This window comes from Lampetra fluviatilis, chromosome 19 (assembly GCF_964198595.1).
Source record: "Lampetra fluviatilis chromosome 19, kcLamFluv1.1, whole genome shotgun sequence".
Taxonomy (NCBI): domain Eukaryota; kingdom Metazoa; phylum Chordata; class Hyperoartia; order Petromyzontiformes; family Petromyzontidae; genus Lampetra; species Lampetra fluviatilis.
Window position 1 is genome coordinate 13571672 of NC_136293.1, and position 19783 is coordinate 13591454.

The following is a 19783-nucleotide window of genomic DNA, read 5'->3' on the forward strand; positions in this document are numbered from 1 at the left end:
GCACACAGGCATGTGTGTGTGTGTGTGCATGTGTGTGTGTGCATGTGTGTGTGTGTGTGCATGTGTGTGTGTGCATGTGTGTGGGGAGCGGTAGTGTAGCGGTTAGCGCGCTGCGCTATGAACCCGGCGACACGGGTTCGATTCCCGCGCACGGCCAACACCAGTGACGCTTATCTGAACCGGTCCCGGGCCTCCCCTAGGTCGACTCAGCCTCAAATGAGTACCTGGTGCGGTGTGTAAACATTGCCACTAGGGAGACAAAGGCGGTCGGGCGTGGTGCTGGCCACCCACCCCCTCGTGTACCGTTCCGGCCTTCATAGGTGCTCGCTAACAGCACTTGCCCCTACAGTCTGTTAAGGCTATATGGGGGATCTTTGTCTTGATCTTTTTGTACACTACATGCACACACACATGCCTGTGTGTGTGTGCATGTGTGTGTGTGTGCATGTGTGTGCATGTGTGTGTGTGTGCATGTGTGTGTGTGTGCATGTGTGTGCCACACACACACACACACATGCCTGTGTGGACTGGGACTGGGGACGCGCTTCAGGATTACAGGAAGAGCATTTGGCTAAAAGTATCGGGTGCGCTATAATCCCTACCCCGATGAAAACTGCACAACACTACATCCTGCACGCTCGACCGCTGGCACCTTTGGAGGCGATGATTAGGACAGTAAGTCAGCTGGCAGATGCAACGGATCCCATGACAATGCTTACAAATGCGGACCTCCATGAGTCAGGGTCAAAATTAACCACGAGCCATGAGATGCCATTCAGAGCATGGAGACTTGCTGAAGATAATGATTCTGAATACGTATTGAAGCAGAGATGCACACAGCCTGGATGAATGAAATACAGCGAGCCTCGACTTCCAACCCAGCCCAGCGTGTGCGAACCACGGCCTCTCCCTGAGCACCAGCTTTGTGCCGTGGATTCTGCCTTCATCTAGGACAAAGTTGAGAGGGCAGATAGTGAATGAATCTTGGTGGTCAAACAGCAAGAGAGGGTTACATTTGATCATGCTGGCAAGTATACAGAAGAGCAAGACCAATAAGAAGCAATGGATTTTTTGACAGTTTCACAAACCTACAGATTGTCTACAGATCTAGAAGATTGTCTACTTATTGAACCACACCTGTAACATCACTTCATCTTGACAGTAAATATGCCATGGGAAGCTCAATTCTTCATCAAATAAAATCGCCATAAACATGCTATAGAACTTCACGTTTGTCTGTACGCACCTTTAATTATAAGCAGATATTGAGAACAGGATCAAAACGGTCTTAAATTCACATCCTTGCAGGGGCGATGCTGCAATCTACTCCTTCGTAAAAGGCCAATGGGAACATGCAAACCGGACCAATGACCTATGAAAATGCAAAGCCGCCGATAGGTTATATTTGGCGAGATTTAGAAGCTCTCCCATTAGCCTAGCAGCAGCATGCCGGGCTCACCTTTCCCAACTCACGGGTGAAAAGAGATTTTAAAAAATGCACACACTTTGCTGCCCGTGGTGTAATTGCGGTTGCATCTCCTTGGCGCGCCGCGGCCAGCGACCTGACCCACGGCGGTAAGCGAGACGGATCGCGCGGCGCACTCCGCAACTCTTCTAAGTACGCCGCGTTTCATGCGGTAATTCGTGAGTCGATATACACCGTCTTTGTTTTCTAAAGCATCCAGTACCACGATTCGCGTGCAAAAGAAAAACTGCTATAGCCGCTGAATGATTGTATTTTCACGCATCGATTTTCTTTTTTTTACATTCAACTGCTGACAACAGCCAAAATATTGCATTCTATTCAATGCCCCGTCTGGATGTTGAACTTCTTTCGCACCGTACGTAGCCAACCGTGCTAATCGGAGGTGCGAGATATGCAGCGAGGGAGGTTGTCTGCGAGTCATTTTAATTGTAAACGTTTGTAAGGTTTGGTTTGCTCTGGGGGGAGCTGAATCCCGCACACAGGTTGTACGCCTTGTCCTCATTGGCAATGGCAATGGTGGATGACTAAACGACTCAACCGAAATGTTTGTCATTGCTATTAATATTTAATTTCTACAAAACAGTTTCAGATACATTTCAACAGTGAAGTTATTGCATGCAGCTCTTATTCTTCTTCTTTTAGCGTCTATACTATCTTATGAAGCGAGTTTTGTTCGACATAATCAAGACATATTAATTATAATTAAAGCATGCATTATATTGCAATAGAAGGTGCAACAGCATCAAGGCCAAGGTCATGAGGGTCATCACCGCTGTGTCTATATTACTGCAGTTGATGTCACTGCCCCATCACCTCCTCCTCCATTCGGATAGATGTCACAAATCTTACACGCTCGACATATGACCTGCAAGGTCAGTTCTAACAGAAAATAATAATTGTGGTAGCCATGACGCCAGACTCACCTAAAAATGGTCAAAATGACATGGACAAGTGCTGGTATGATAATTATTCATCATGCAACCAGGTTCCATCGGTGGAAATGTCACTGTGAAGGAATAGGAACCTTTCTGAAAAGTTCTGTATCCACGTTTGGTGTTCTAAGAAGCTTCGGCCTGCTATGCCATCGTATACCGGTCGATATTGACCACTGAATAACACAATAATAATTATCATAATACTCAACAATATTCCACGTCAATAACAATCTTTAACGTCACTGAGCATGTCGGTTCATAGTGCAGCATGTCGTGTAAACGAAAGCAACGGCTCTTAAATGGATGATGAGAAAGCCTGTCAACCCCCATGCACTCGCGCTGAGAGAGAAGCACGCAAGGAACCGTTTGCCGATTCATTTGCAAAAAAAAAACCTTGCCCTGAACTGTACCGCAACAACGAGAAGGGACGTGGAGCTCACCACAGCGAGAAATCTTTACGGAAGAAATCCAATACAACAAATCCGAAGTGCGGATGCAATATTAATGGACTAAGACTCCGCAAGACACCCTGCAGTGAGCCACCCTGCTATGTAGCTTACAACCTGTTCATTATTGCTTTATTTTTAGAAGCAATTCAGAAAGTGACAGTATTTCAGCTTAACCTTCAAGCTGTCCCATTAAGTGCCACCACTGGTCAAGGAGCAGCCAATCTGAGGTGCTCTCGTTTAAACCCAACCCCGCTCAATGAGCCAAAAACCCTGTAGAGAGGGACTCAAACGGCATGGAAAGGCAAATGTAAAATGTTGCTATTCGGCGTGGCGATGAAGCCTAGGGCCTGGCGTGCGCGTGCCACCACCACCGGAGCGGCAGGTCACAAACAGTGGACAGCAACCACCCCGCCGCGTCTGCTGGGTGATGCTCAGAGGTCGCAAACGGGTTTTGATTCCTTACCCGTACCCGGCCGCACCAGGGTCGCAAATGGGTACCCGTACCCGTACCCAGCCGGGTACGGGTAGCCGTTCCCTACCCGTACCCTACCCGAAATGAGTGACAAACGGTTACTCACCAGTGACTCACGGCCTACCCGTACCCGGCCACACCAGGGTCGCAAACGGGTACCCGTACCCGGCTGGGTATGGGTAGCCGGGTATCGGGTAGGGTACGGGTATCGGGTACCCGGTTGCAACCTCTGGTAATGCTGCCTCTGCTGTGGACGTGGTTGCGCCACACTGCCACAGGCTCAAGAATGTAGTAGCGCAGTAAACGGATGCAGTGTGCAAATAGAGAAGTCACACTATCGGCGTTAATAATAAACAAAAAATAAAATTTGCAAAAGTTTTTTTTCGGAGTTCAAAGGGCGCTTGGTGATAAAAGATAGCCATTCATACGATCCCCCATGCACAATAAACCCAATCCCTCTTTGTTTAAGAATCGGCTTTACTTAAATGGTCATGCTCAGTCAACCTTTGGTTCAAGGTACAGCAGTTTCGGTCTGAGAGAGCATTGTGCTGTTTTATCGGCATCCGTAATTATTTTTGTCAACTTTAGACCGATTACTGAGTGTGACTGGAACAAGCGGCAACGATGGCCTCGTGAAAATAATCCATTAATCTATCCACGAGTCGATGAATCAAATTCAAATATCACGCAACGTTCGTATGATTTGAATAAAGGATCACTTTTTGTACGCACGAGGCTCAAAGCGCGAGTTGTCGCTGCGCCCGACCTGGGGTCGAGGTGTCGTCGTCGCCACGAATCGTCGTCCCTTCGAGGGAGTGGCAGCCGAGAAACAGAACGTGACCGCAATGGCGTCAACCGAGGAGATGGAGCGATGCAATCAGCGGAGACCCCCCCCCCTTCCTTTGCCCGGCTCCCCCCTACAGACCCCCTTTGTCTCCCCAATGCGATGCCTAAACACTTTCCATTGCGCCCCAGCCACGGCCAGGTCTAACTCGACCCCTCCTCCTCACCACTCGCTCCTGTTCTGTCGTCACTATAATTACACCACCACTTGTAATTATAACACCGCAGTTGTTCATCTCAAACCACCATCATCTGAAGTAAAAATGTATATTCGCTGCAAAGTGCCTTGGAAAATGCGCTATGTAAATGTCGTCAAGATCGGTGCTGGGTGGATTGATACATCACAGGATTGCAAAATGTGGCGGCAGCTTGCGGAGGCATTCATCCTCCAGCAGTGGATTGACCACGGTGTATTAACCACTCTTGGAATATATCAGTTGCTACCATGCAGTGCACTTCAATTACTACTACCAAAGTGGAGTGTTTATTTTTCAGCTGTTACAAACAGAATGGAAAATTATCAAAGTAAAACATTTGATTTACAAAACTCACCTAAAAATCATTCATCACCATGGCAATAATATCTACCAATACTTAATGTGAATACCTTACGTACATTTGCGTGAAACTATTAAAGAGAGTAGGGCAGTACATTACAACTAGGGGTATAATGTTGCATCAATTAATTTAAATTCTTAAGCTCACGTTACAGGCATCAAATTCCCTGTGTAAGGATCGATATTTAGCGATGTGTATATGTACGTCGCATAACATGGTCTCAATGTATTGCTACAGCCACGACTGGGCTGCTACATTCCCCGCGATGTTAAGCAAAGAACCGATGCTCGATTTGAATCGTAAGCCCGATCAATCGCAACAATTCATCGATTCACTGGGGAGAATGAAGATGGGCAGCTACACTCATAATTAAAGTGATGCTGTACCTCTAAACACACTGTGACACGCAACAGAGGCCATGGGAATTATACCCACTGCATATGAAGCTCCACATTGCGCGTGCGGTGCTGCAGTGCCAAACACATTTATCTTGAAGATTAATTTTCGCCTGTTCAAATTCAAGACCACCCCCGGTATTGCGATGCCTACACATTGTCAATAAGTGCGTGGTGCCTTGCAGACATCAAAGGCTCCATGAATCTAATCGCAGGCCATTGTGATAAATGTCAATGGACAAATGAACAAATGAAGCTTATGCATTATAATACCTGAAACTATAAAAAAGAAAAATAGTACACTTCATGGTGGGTTTTTGGGAATTTTCTTTCGACTTTAGGCTAGCCGCTGAATTTCCTCAAAAGTGGAAAACATTAAAATATAATATGAAACTGAAACATTATATATTATTGGTAAAACAATTATATCAATTGCAGTCCCATCTCTCACACACAAATTGCATTCTAGCTTAATAAACTGTAACATCAACGACCCGCAGATGTTGTTGCTGTCAAGCGAGAGCAATTTAAAGAGACGTGAAAATATCTTTCGCTCAATCTTGTTAATGTGGTGGTCGCATTAACGATGAATTCCAGCGTTTAATTTTTACGCCCCACAACTCCTCAGAGCAGTGGGCACCTCGACGCCCTGCGGCCGCTGTGTCCAATGCAGAAAGTGCCCCCCCAGTGTCTGTTCACTGACGGGGAACGCCTCGCAGAGCCGATGTTCCCGAACATCTCGGTCGTGAACGCCCCCGGACCTGTGCCGTCGTTGGAGTGCAAGGATACGGAGATCGCCAAGAGGCTGGCCGAGAGGCTCCACCCCATATCGCCTGAACAGATTGTCGGGGCAAGTGCTGTTAGTGAGCAGCACCGATGAAGGCCGGCACAGCACACGAGGGGGTGGTTGGCCAGCATCGCGCCTGGCTGCCTTTGTCTCCATAGTGGCAATGGTTCACACACCCGACTAAGTACTTATTTGAGGCCGAGTCAACCTAGGGGAGGCCTAGGATCAATTCAGATAATCATCACTGGTGTTGGCCGTGAGCAGGAATCGAACCCATGTCGCCGGATTCATAGCGCAGCGTGCTAACCGCTACACGATCGTTCCCCATACAAGACAAAGACACACACAGACACACACACAGACATACACACAGACAGGCTCTTGTTTGGCAAAGCTTACCCTGTCGAGGTTCAGCGTGCCACAGGAGTGTGGCAGGAGCGATAAAGTGATTCACGGGAGGGTGGTCTCAGCAAGGTGGCATAAAGGCAAATTGCCTGGGCAAATGAGGGCATTCGTACCCTGGGCCAGCTGCGTCCTATTCATGTGAGCAGCGCTCCCTGGGGAAGAGTGTCGCGCTCCGACTGCCACTCATTCATTGGTACCATTGGAGTCTGTTTATGAACATTATATTTACACACGCAACACACGCGCACACACACGCACGTGTAGTGCTGCATGCATTCAACAAATACCGTCATACACAACGACTGCACTACTCTAGGAGGTGAAGTGAAGATTTCTGTGCATGTAAAAAATTCCGTTTGAGGCCATTACCATACATTTTTACATTTATCTTCTGAGAGAGATCGCATTACAGAAATTCAATATACTGTACTGTATAGAGGAAAGGATTTTCAATTAGTATTATCTTCACAAAGAGATTACGCTCAGTGCGATCATTATATCCGTAGCCCGAGAATAATTTTTAATGATTGCACTTGTACCTGTCACCAGAATCTGTACATGTACAGCCGTTTTTTGTCAATCGACCGCTAGATGAGGGCCACCCCATAAAACGCAGCTCGCGGGGGCTATTTGACCATACTTCACCACGCTGGTCAGCGCGGGTTGGCAAAGGCGTGAGAGCACAGACGTCAAAATAAATGGAACGAGGGCCGTGGCCCTCACCACCGCTGTCAATGTGTGCATGTTGAACTTCTTTCACACGATGCATAGCCAACAGTGCTCATCAAAGGTGTGGGGGAAGGACAATAAACTCAACACAATAAGCAGTTTTGAAGAAATTAGTTTTCAATCTCGATTATTTAAAAGTGCACAGCTCCAGTGGCTTCCTAATATCGGAAGGAAGAGCGTTCCAGACGGCCGCAGAAGCGCATCTGAAAGCTCGCAATGCGGTGACCGTCTTTGTTCAATGGCCGGTCAAAAGCTGCTGCTGCTGCTGTGAGGATGACCACCACCGGAGAGATGCCCTATGTTCCTTGACGAGATCAGCGAGGTGTTGTGGTTCCTTTGTGGCAAGCACTTTGTGTGTAATGAGTGCGACCTCAATAATGTCAGACATGGAGAAAAAAATACACAAGCAATGTGAATGTGCTTCTATGATTGTGCATCCTCTACGTACAACACGAAACAAAGAGCTACATGATGAAGGGTAACAGTATCGATAGAGAAACACGAATGTTTACTATTTTTCATGGTATGGCCATTTTACTCAATTATCAAACCTAGCCAAAAACCATCTTGCCGGGAATCGATGATGAGAATAGTTGATGAAGTGAGAGGTGGCTTGATATCATCAGAGAATGGACCGGATTAACTGATGAAAATCTGTTCACCGTTACCAAGGACAGCACAGGATGTAAGGAGATTACATCAGAGGCATCTAAGAAACGCCCCGGCGATCGTTAGGGTCACCAGATAGAAGACTTCGACCTAGACGCTCACGCACATAAAATTAGGAAATGGCTTTCCACAAAGCACATGCGCCAAGCCGAGCCAACGAATCTCACAGCTTGCGCAGAAGTCGTCGATGTTCTGAGTCGGCTGCGTGGAGGACGAGGCGTACCTGTTTCAGGATGAATGTTGAAGACGCCGAGGCCAGAGCCGTTTCGGATGGAGTAGCGCACCTCCCCGTTCATCCCCTCGTCCTCGTCCGCGGCTTCGACGGTCAACACGTGACTGCCGACGGGCGCGTCCTCTGGCACGGCGCAATCGGCCACGAATCTGGAGAAGAGCGGCGCGTGCTCGTTCTCGTCCACGTCCACCACTTCCACCTCCACCTGGCAGCTGGACGAGAGGGGCGCCGACGCGTCGCGGTCGCGCAGGCGCAGCGTCAGGTTGTAGAACTGCCGCGTCTCGAAATCGAGCCGCCGCGCCAGCCGCAGGGCGCCGCTCGTCCTGTCCACCTCGAACGTGCGCTCGCCGCCGCCCTCGTCATCGTCTTCCCGCAGGGAGAAGCGCACCTGCCCTCCCGGCCCCAGGTCGGGGTCGTGCGCGTCCAGCCAGCCGAGGAGCGCCCCCACGGGAACGTCCTCCAGCACGCGGAAGCGGAAGGTCGGCGGCACGCACGCGGGGGGGTTGTCGTTGACGTCATCCACCTTGACGATCACCGTGGCGACGGAGGAGCGCCGCCTCTCCGTCCGGGCCTGGTCCAGCGCCTCCACGAGCAGCGTGTGCTCGGGCCGCCTCTCGCGGTCGAGCGCGGCCGACAGCTCCAGCACGCCCGTCTCGCCGTCGACGCGGAACTTGTCGGTGTCGGACAGCAGGCGGTAGCGCACGGCGCCGTTGTCGCCCTCGTCCCTGTCCACGGCTTCCAGCTGAAGCACTTTGCGTCCCGGTTGAGCGCTCTCAGACACGTTCACCAGGTACGTCCTCTTTGAGAACTCTGGCCGGTTGTCGTTGGCGTCGAGGACGACAATTTTGAGGCTCGTGCTAGCGGCCCGCTGGGGTATGCCCAGGTCGTAAGCGGTGATGTTCAGAAAGTGGGAGTCTACAGCCTCGCGGTCCAATGGTAACAAAACACTCAAGACGCCCGTCTCGGTGTCAATGACAAAATTGCTCAGATCGTTCCCACCCGACAGAGCGTAGACCAGCTTTCCATTGAAGCCACTGTCCAAATCCTTAGCCTCTATTTGCATAACTTCTGCGCCGATGGGCAAGTCCTCGCGTACCTCGACAGCGGCTGTCCGAGAAGCATCAAATGCCGGAGCGTGCAGATTTACGTTGTGAGTGTCGGTAAAGGAATCGTCCGAGCGTAGTTTATCTCGCAGTTTGCCCGCCTGGTGGAGCCTTTCGGCCAGCCTCTTGGCGATCCCCGTATCCTTGCACTCCAACGACGGCACGGCTCCGGGAGCGTTCACGACCGAGATGTTTAGGAACATAGGCTCTGCGAAGCGTTCCCCGTCAGTGGCCGTGACCTTGAGGCGGTAAGCCCCCGATCCGATCGGAATGTCGGTGAGGGCGCGTTTCAACGTCAAGACGCCGGAGTCCGCGTGGAGGTGAAACAAGTCCTGCTCGTTTCCCGACACGAACTCGTAGCGCACCAGCTGAAGCTCGTCCATGTCGATCGCCGACACGGTGGCGATCTGCTCTCCCAGCCGCACGTCGCGGGGAAGCGTGCCCACGCAGTCCACCTTCTCGAAGATGGGCGCGTTGTCATTCAGGTTCGTCACGGAGACCGTCACGATCGCTTCCGCCTCCCGACGGTAAGGAGTCCCCCAGTCCGAGGCGCGCACGCGCAGCGAGTAGACCTGGCTCATCAGCTCGTAGTCCACCGGGCCCGCCGTGCTGATGTTGCCCGAGTAAGGGTGTACGCTGAACGGGACGGGGTTGACGTTGGCAATGCTGTACGTGACATAGCCGTTCTCCCCCTTGTCCCTGTCTGTGGCATGCACGCCGAGGACGAAGGTGCCCACCGGAATGTTCTCGCTCAAGGCGGCGCTGTAGGCGGGCCGATCGAACACCGGGGCTTTGTCGTTGGTGTCCGTGATGTTGATTATAACCTTGGTCACGCCCGAGCCGACGTCGGTTCCAATATCCAATTCAAAATGGTCTTTTTCCACCGCCGCTATAGATTTGTCGACGGCGATAAGTCCTGTGGTGGGATTTATGTTGAAAAAGCTGCTGTCTGCACCGCTTTGGATGACGTATTTAAAACGCTCCGTGCTGGAAGAGGCTTTGACCATGAGGACGGCGGCCTGGGGAGGATAGCAGCGCTTGACGCTGCCCCTGTAGACGCTCCGATGGAACGCGCTGACGGCACTCGTCCGAGGCCCGCGGACCGTGACCACGCGGAGAGGCGAATATTTGGGAGGCTTCCCCCTGTCTCGGGCCTGCACGGTGAGGTTCACCCCGAATGGAAAAGCCGCCCAATCCACCTCCCCCGTGAGCTTCACTCCGAAGTCCAAGCCGCCGTTGCCGCGCATCGGAGAGACCGAGAACTTCTTGAGCGGGTCGCCGGCGACGACGTCCACCGCCTCGATCTCCCCGTCAGGGCCGGCGTCGCCGTCCTCCACGGCGAGCACGGCATACAGGGGGTCGGCGTCCGACGGCGACGGCACGAGCGCGGTGGCGGCTGCGACGAGCGGGGCATGGGCGTTGGCTCGGCCCACGTGCACCGCGAGCCGCGCGGAACTGCTCAGCCCCCCGCGGTCGACGGCCAGCACGTCGAGCTCGTGGCGCGCCACGTCGCCGTGCTCCGTCAGCCTCCTGGCGAGCGTCACCACGCCGCTCGTCGGGTGCACGGCGAACGCGTCGGTGCGCTGCGCGAAACTGTAGTAGAAGCGCCCGTTGGGGCCGACGTCGGCGTCCGTGGCGGTGACGCGGAGCACGCTGGTGCGCGCCGGCGTGTCGTCGCCGATGCTCGCGCTGTACGCCGTGGGCAAGAACAGCGGCCTCAGGTCGTTGAGGTCAATCACCTGGACGAAGACCCTGACGAACGCCTCCGCGTGCCCGTTCTTGACGGCCGCCTTCACCGTCAGCGTGTATCGGTCGCGCACCTCGCGGTTCAACGTCGCGCTGTTCCCGCCCTTGGTCCTGACGCGAAGGAAGCAAAAGTCGCCCACGACGAGCTCCTCGGCCTTGAACACGTTCTCCTCGTCCCCGGACACGATCTTGTACTTGACTTCGACGGCCGGGCCGGCGACGAAGATCCCCATCTTGTGGTGACTCTGCACGTACGTCCTGGCGGCGGAGTTCTCGTAGATGGTGGCGTTGTAGGCCGAGTCGGTGAAGCGGAAGGGGGGCTCCGGGCGGTCGCGTTGTCCGTGCAGGCCTCTCGCGCACAGCAGCGGCAGGAGCACCAACGCCGCGAGCGCAGGCTGCCGCGACATCTCCGCGGCCATCGTGTCAGATGTCCGCTCTGCACCTGAGAGGCACGCACACACGCAAGCGCGCACACGCACAGAGATGGGTGCGTCAACCTTCGTGAAGGAAACCGCCAACATCTCAATACCTCCGCGAACGGTCGGCTACGTACGGTGTGGAACAAGTTCAACATACGTACATACAAGCCCGTACATCATCATCATCTCATATTAACTAGCTTTAAATCGCACGTTTTACTTTTTACTCGCACAGTTTAATTCCGTTATTAACTATTTAATATAATATAAAATGTTAGGCCACATTTGTTACCCGATGACAACGATAATGCAATAATACAAATTATCCACTTAAATGTCTTGCGTGAAATAGTTTAGCGGTTTTATAATGCGTGCACATGCCCTTTCATGCCAGACCTCGGAGTGCCCTAAAATGTAGCTCCATTTGACCTGCCCCATCTGTCAATTACAGACAAGTGCCAGCCCATTTTATCATCGTCATAAACCAGGAGCGGCAGCAGCATCAGCATCTTTTTTCCAAGAAAGCCTTTCCAAAACTCATGGGTATAAACATTCCTTTGGATAAAGGGTCCCCCAATAAATGCCGTTCTTAAAGAATGTGAATGTTGATTACGTGTGTAACCCACCCCCCACCAAAACCCGCACTTGGGATTTTACTGCGGGCACGGCGATCCCTGGGGCCCCTGATTTGCACACTGGCCACACACTCCCAATAGCATTGGGCCAGTTGCTAGGCAATGGCCATTACCCCGATAGGTAATTCAATGGCCGTTGCCAAGCAACTCGACTAATGACCACCTGGTTACCACTCGCGTTACATGTGCAGAATAGGACACAATTACTCGGTTACATCATGCCGTTCACGTGTGCGCTTCCAATCGTATTCCAGTCCCGTTGTTCTAGTTCGGAGGGCCCCGCGGAATGTCCTCACGTGAAACGGTTAAAATCTAAATTCTCGCTTGTTACATTGTTTAAAAGGTGGGCAGGTTCCAGTGATACGCTTGAGGCTGCAACATTTTTGCACGCCTAAGATTCAGCCTCGTGGGAGCTCATTAACACGTTGCACATGTCACCCCAACTGTCAAAATGTGCAACAAAACACAAACTTCTTACGGTTGAAGCACCTATGATAAAATAAAACCTTGTCAGTCTTCATTATCAATAAATCGTAGGCAATCAAAAATATCTTTATAATGAATTTATCCCCAACCCCTAGAGATAAAACATCATTTACACTTGCATTTGTTTAAGCTTCTCGAATGAATAGGTGGGTGAATGTTTTCAAGCAAATTACAGCACAAGTGTATTTAGCCACAATCAGAGCCTCTTCCCTTCACAGCACCGTCGCCTATCGTGACAAATTAATTTAGTTTTGCATCGGTTTCACTGAAAGTTTTGACGTTATTGCTCGGAGTGGACTAAGTGGTTTCACTCTGTTCTACCCAACGTAAATGTTTGAATTACCAATCAATATCCTTGGATGGACTAGAAACAACATTATCGATAACCCATTTAAAACAAAAAGGCCAACAATTTCCCGACAGCAGTCATCTTTGCTCGTGTTCCTGGACCAGTGGTGGACATTCATCATTTCTCCGGTGTGGTCAAGTTTATGCGCACTGTATGTTATAAAGAAACGCGACTGAATGCTGTTGATTTCCCATGACGGAGGATAGATTAAGTGCCCAGTCAACCCCCACCAGGATTTCAACCCGCGACTTCTCATTGTGAATCAAGCGCTCGCTTGACCACAGCATTAGCCGATTCGAAAAAACTAATATTTCAAAATGATTGCATTTCTCTTGCAATGAGCAAAACCAGAAATACTTTTTCAGCTACCCTTGATTGTTTCATCTTTCCCTCACCCCGGTCCAGTCCAAAATGAAAAAGTGAAATCGTGGTAAAGCTCTCCGGCGCAGTCATCAGTGACTGGTCAGCAACCATGCAACTCTCTCCAGACCAAGCAACGTCGCTCGTTTTCTGCCTGTCTGCCCCAAGGCCTCAATCCAACATCTCAGAGGTGCTGGCTCAGTACGCTGTCACACTCTATTAGAGGCCAGTCACCCAGCTAACATACCTTTCTTGCATTTGAGCAACCTGAAGATTAGCCCTCAATGTGTGAACGCGTTTTTACATCACACCTTGCTGGGGCAAAGGGGGGAGATTAAACTAAGGACGTGCATGGCCCTCTTCTTATTAACATTAGCCAACTGGCTGCAAGCAAAAGCTTTCCGAACAGATTACAAAAGTTGAGTTTCCAGACCAATGTACCACTGCACGCCCCCGAGGCAGAATACCCAAATAATAGGTTTAATTACAATGAGTAGATGAAGCAAGACGTGCAGACACGCACTCGATGATAATGATACACAAACCTTCAACTCCATTCCGAGTTGACGGTACACGCCTGACGTGGAAGATTGCAATGGCCAATTCCTTGGGGACACAATTGGGCTAACAAATAGAAAACGCAGAAATATCCGACTTAAAAGTAGCAGACAACTGTCTTGCAGTTTAACACACGGCATGGTGAATCTCAAAGCTCTAAGTGTAATGTAAGTCATGCAATTAATTTCAATGATGTGGACATTAGAAATAAAAAAGGCACCATCTCTAAGGTTAAATGAACATTGACCAGTTCTAATAATTTCCAACAGTCGACCCTAAGCCATTGGTGTAAACTCCACATTACTATGGCGGAGACCAGTCTCTCAATAGAATAGCTAATGTTGTCTTCCCACAGAGCAGTGATAAACCACACACCAAGCAGTGAACGTTTTGTCAACGTTGCCAGCAGGATTATGGGTTGAGTTGACCCTGGCCTGGATATGAAATCAAAATCTTGACAAATGGCAGGCTTCTTGCTCTCCCAGCCGAGCTTTATCCTGGCCACATATTGGAAGATGTTGCCACATCCTAACACTTACAGCAGCAGGATTCAAGCAGTAGAAGAGACAAAGCAATAACTTATAGTGAATACATGTGCTGGTTTGCATAGGATTGGAAATGTCTGTAAATAATAAGAAATCGGTGTGCCAACACAGATAAAGGCATTACACTAATTAGTTGGGCAGACAGTTACAAATTGTGCAGGCAAATGTAAATGTGGTAATAAGGAAGAATATAAATCAGATGCCTCAACAAAACTGTTTTATAAAATGATTCTATTAAAATTGTGGGATTACGCTTCCAACAATGAGTTGGATGATAATGGTTTGACTGTGATGGACCTGTTCTAGCATTTCGTATGGAGGATACCCAGTGTCACTATAGCTAGACCTGGGTTAGGCTACAGTTTAGATGGAGGTGTTGCAAAGCAGAAAGATTTAAGAAAAACCATTATGGCTCGGACTGACCTTGGCAGAGAATCTTATCGTCACTAAGATCCGCTGGTGTCCCGAGGAGGACAATTTAATGCATTTGGATTACCCGATGATTTATGATGACGATCCCTAACACCACTGATGATGAATAATGATTCTGGTTGTGATGGTGATGATGTTAGATGATGGTCAGAGTAATGACATCCCAAACACATGTCGCAGTGAGCGTATCAATAATTTAGTTGCTTCCTTTATCCTTATGTTTTAACTATCTTAATGGCTTCATTATTTATCCTTCCCGAATGCAGTTTCCTACTGGTTCACATCCTCATCATTCATATTCCACTTCTACATTTGCTGTTTAATATTCCTTTTCCTGCACAAAGCTCTGCTCCATAGATCAAGGGAGACTTAATCACTACCTTAGGGATTTACAATTTCCAAATTTCACCAACATCACATTTTTGAATTATGTCACCGATACGTAACTGTTACCCTGCTAGGACACCTATTTTACTGCAAAAACTGTGCCCCATTATTTAACCATTTAAAAAAAAATCCTAAATATGGAAATTAATGAGCCAATATTAATCCACCTTTTTTTATATATAAAATACCATCGATCAGATTTACACAGCAAGTCATCATACATTTTCATTAAGCGTTTTTAAAACACTTTGGCATCATGAATGCTCTTCATTATATGCGAGTCGCAATACACAAGTGTCAATATAGATATATTACGCTGCTGCTTATGATAAATTTTTTCTCAATAATGTGACCAAATATTGTGTGCACACACCCAGCCAGGCACAGCTGTGACAAGAGTGCCCGTCTCACAGTCGGAAAGCTACGAGTTGAAATCTGCATTGGGAACTAAACTGAGGTCATCACCCCTCTGGAACCAACAAATGTAGTGCCACATTGTAGGAAGTCATATGCATAGGTTGGTTCCTGCCAGAGAAATGTGTAATATCCACAAATGGCTCAGCATCACAAGCATGATGGCATGCGTTTTAATTATAACAACATGTTTAATCCTGAATTACACAAAATACTCGCACAGCAATGCCCATCTTCACACGTACACGCACAAAAGTCGCTATGACCTATTTTAGGATTATTGCCGATGATCGATTCACCAGGGGCCAGTACGCAAAAACAAATCTATTGTTGTACTGTACTTCTAAGCTCGACGGTGCCCGCCAGAGGTGGGACAAAGTCATTGTTATGCAAGTCCAAGTCGAGTCGCAAGTCATCAAATTCATGACTCGAGTCTGACTCGAGTCCAAGTCACATGACTCGAGTCCACATCTCATAGGTGGGACAAAGTCATTGTTATGCAAGTCCAAGTCGAGTCGCAAGTCATCAAATTCATGACTCGAGTCTGACTCGAGTCCAAGTCACATGACTCGAGTCCACATCTCATAGGTGGGACAAAGTCATTGTTATGCAAGTCCAAGTCGAGTCGCAAGTCATCAAATTCATGACTCGAGTCTGACTCGAGTCCAAGTCACATGACTCGAGTCCACATCTCATAGGTGGGACAAAGTCATTGTTATGCAAGTCCAAGTCGAGTCGCAAGTCATCAAATTCATGACTCGAGTCTGACTCGAGTCCAAGTCACATGACTCGAGTCCACACCTCTGGTGCCCGCATTAACCAACACGCACTAACCAACGTGGTGACGTACGGTCGCATGACCCCACATAACCAGCACGGCGTGGCGAGGCCTCTCGTCCAGGAGCGGATTGACAAATCATGGCCGCACAAGTACATTTTTTCCTTTCACATTTTGTTTCGACCATGACACGGCAGGGCCAACAGCGATCAAACTTCCACTCTAAAACAAGCGCATTTAGCGCCTCCGTCAGTGAACGCGGTGGACATTCATTGAGCGGGCAATGAATGAGTTACCCAGCAGCACCAGTCATGCACACTGAAGCCACATTCGTTAAATCCCATCCCCCTCCTTTCACACCCGCTTAGTGCTGGACGCTAAGCGGACAATCACAGCGACTTCAAAAGCAGCGACGTTAAATCTGTCAGCCCTGGAGAGGGCGGTAGCAGGGGCCCCATTTTGCAAAGGCATTACCTCATCACGCTGCCTGGAAGCGTTTTAATGACCTGTGAAGAGTGTCGCCACTGTTACACGAGACGCCACTGCCAGCTAACATAACAGTGCGTTTTTGCGAGGCTCGCTCGATAATGCTTGGACCAGCAATAATTCTCACATCCAGAACATTAAAAACATAAGCCCATAAAACCACGCAAACTTACGTGTTCATTAATTTTCCATGCTGTATGGGTGCCGTGTCCTTAGCTCATTATAAATGTGGAACTGCTTTAATTAAACCGGTGACACGTGCTTACGGGACATCTAAAAACAAATGTGAATTACTTTGGTGCAATTACATTTTTAAAACAGTTTTTTGCGGTTACCGTATCGCGCGATGACATGCCCTTCATCGCTGCTCTCAGCCAAACATTTTTGTTATCCATTAACCTAAAGTGTCACTGTACTTTAGACCGGACAAGGGTTGAGCAGCAGCAGCAGCTAAATGTTTATTTGTGACGTTACAGCGGCGACGGGATTGTTTTTACCGGGACACATTTTCAAAGACCTCTGCTCACTTTTTGATGGCACCCTTAACAGATGATCAATTGACATTTTGTCATCTCATAGATGCGATTTTAAGTGCATTTTGTCGACATATGTAATAACCTTCTTCTGGGCCCATACAATGTGTTATCCACGCAATGAATGAGCGCAACATCATGACATTCCCCCATATACACTGTCAGCGCAAAACGGGAACTGTATATGCGCTTCTCGTGACAGATGTCTGAATAGCGGCTCTTCTCCACCCGCAAGCACATGCCGTGCTAATGTGAGCATGTCGGGTAATTTTTCCATTTATGTATAGAGGCCATGCACAGCTGGTGCCGCACAAAGCGAGCAGGAGGCCACGCGTCCTCACGGAGAGAGGCCGGCCACACCGAACAGCGACACAGATCGTGTGACTTTTGAGAGCGGCGCTCCTTGGGGTGTTTGAACGTCACTGTGCGAGTGTCGTATCGGGCATCGCAGCGGACTTTCGCATGCACGGCAGTCGTCGGGAATGCGCTGCCGTGCACGAAGTACATTGCTGTAGCTGGAAAGTAATTTCGTGACAAAGTGTGCAATTTTGAAATGTAACTCAATGCATGAAGTCCGGTGTTATTGACTTATAAAACTTTACATTACAAGCTGTATTGAAAAGCCATTAATTAAGCCTATCCCTTTAATTTACAACGAATTCCTACAGTTTGTGGAACAGCAATGCACATCCTTGAAAATGTGCATGTCGATGTTGCACAGTATCATTTAGAATTTGTCTTTATCAACATCACGGTAAATTACGTTGGCCAGAAATCCATGGATTGTTCATTAGCAGTCATTTCCATTACAAAAAATGTTCATTTCAAAAGGTATTCAGTATGTGACAATGATCAAATTAGCCAATCGTTTTCCAAAGAAGGACGGAGAGACAAATGTTTGGAATTAAATTGAGAGACACAAAGACCTAGATGAGAGAACGTATGCAGGCGAATTCCATCATTCCCACCACCGCATGAGAAGGAAAGTGAGCCGCCTTGGGCAGGATACGTCGCCAGAAGCGGGATGGCCGGCGATCACGAATATTGACGCAGTGACAGCGGAGGAATGGAAAGCATCTGGGAGGACATCCAATGGGTGGATGGAGCGATTAAACGAGCTTGTGGGCAGGTGCTCGGTGTATTGTTACATCCTTGGATTGCGAGAGATGGCGGTGTCTTGGGAAGGCCTTCATGATGATGTATGTATATTAAACTTCTTTCGCACCGTACGTAGCCATCATGATGATGAGGATGACTTTCAGAGCTGGATATGCGTGCCTCTTGCATGGTTTAAGGATCACGCGGGTCAGCGAGAGTCTGCTACCTGAGTGCCATCTTCACAGATCCCTGGCATCAGGAGCCATAACAGCAGCTCCAGGCGGATGTCAGCCTGGAGGCTGACATCCTTCACCGTGGAAGGCCTGTGCTGTATTCCAACCACTCCACTGATTACAACGGACTTCTGCACGTGAATATATTGGGCATGTAAGTTGCTTTCTCTGCATGTAGGCTAGCGGTCAAGTCAAAAGCTACGTCTCCATGACCCCTGGCAAGCTGGCTCCGTGCCCCAGGAATGGTCCTGGGCTGTAGCAGCACAGCCGGGAACCTCGTTTCTCTCTCCAGGAGCCGTGCGGCTCCGTGGCCTCAGCGCCGCCTCCTCTGTGTCCTCTGTCCCCTCCCGCGTTCTACCCTCTGCTCACAGAGGGAAGCAATCATAATTGTTTTACCTTTAAAACAACTATTACCACTGGCTCAGGTGAGATCAGACTATTAAAAATGTACGTCTATTATTGTCGCAATTATCCATGATTTTTATTTTACACAGCCGGGAAGTTGAAACTAAGTGAGGGCTGCCATTGAGCATTTGTCTCGTGCCCACAGCGGCCCTGTGATGTCACGAGTGGCTCTGAGCAAGGCTCACGTGAAGGCATTCGCCTCACTTTAGAGAGGGAGCCACATGGCCCACTTACAGAGCCCACTTGCTGCCAGATTGGCCCAATAATGGTGCCCTGGGAACCTGCGCTAAGACCGTCAGGCGTTCAGAGCCGGCTCGGGTTTTAGTGGTCGTAGAAATGCTTGGAAGTGCAACTCTGCTCATCTCTTGACCCAAAACAAGTGGTGGAAATTCCACATTCTTGTGGCAGTGGAAGTCCATCTGCAGAAGAAGGAGCTAATATGTAAAGCAATGTGTTATGCCAGGAAACACATCTTGCGTACATGAGCAGAGTAATGATGATAATAATAATACACGGTATGATCCCATGTCTGTAATCCAGAGCAAGGGTTTATGGATCACAGAATGTGAACATAAAACAGCAGCAGAGCTCACAGGCTGCTACACTCTATGTATTTAGGTGTTGTCCCCTCATGGAGGCTGCCTAAAGCTGCAATGGTTAGCCTTACTGTGATCCGCCTCTTTTAGGCCCTCATTTGCATGGACTTTCACCATGCACCCATGGTGAAAGTCCAGAAAGCATCCCGAGACTCAATTAAGACTTCTGCGGGTAAGAACTTTATTACTTTCTATTATTGGAAGCAGTATTTCATTATTATTGCGTAGCATCTGAACAGCTTGAAACCGAGAAGGAGATA

The 19783-nt window shown here is 49.1% G+C and overlaps 1 protein-coding gene across 5 annotated transcripts in view; it reads right to left on the reverse strand.

Moving 5' to 3' along the window:
- The window catches only part of LOC144937706 (protocadherin Fat 1-like), a 231791-nt gene that overhangs the window by 193694 nt on the left and 18314 nt on the right, over positions 1-19783 (reverse strand). For all 5 annotated transcript variants that reach the window (XM_078865142.1, XM_078865139.1, XM_078865140.1 and 2 more), the window contains exon 2: positions 7952-11251. In XM_078865142.1, the coding sequence (XP_078721268.1) occupies positions 7952-11228 (3277 nt within the window). In that variant the 5' untranslated portion in view covers positions 11229-11251. The remainder of the gene's footprint in view (positions 1-7951; positions 11252-19783) is intronic.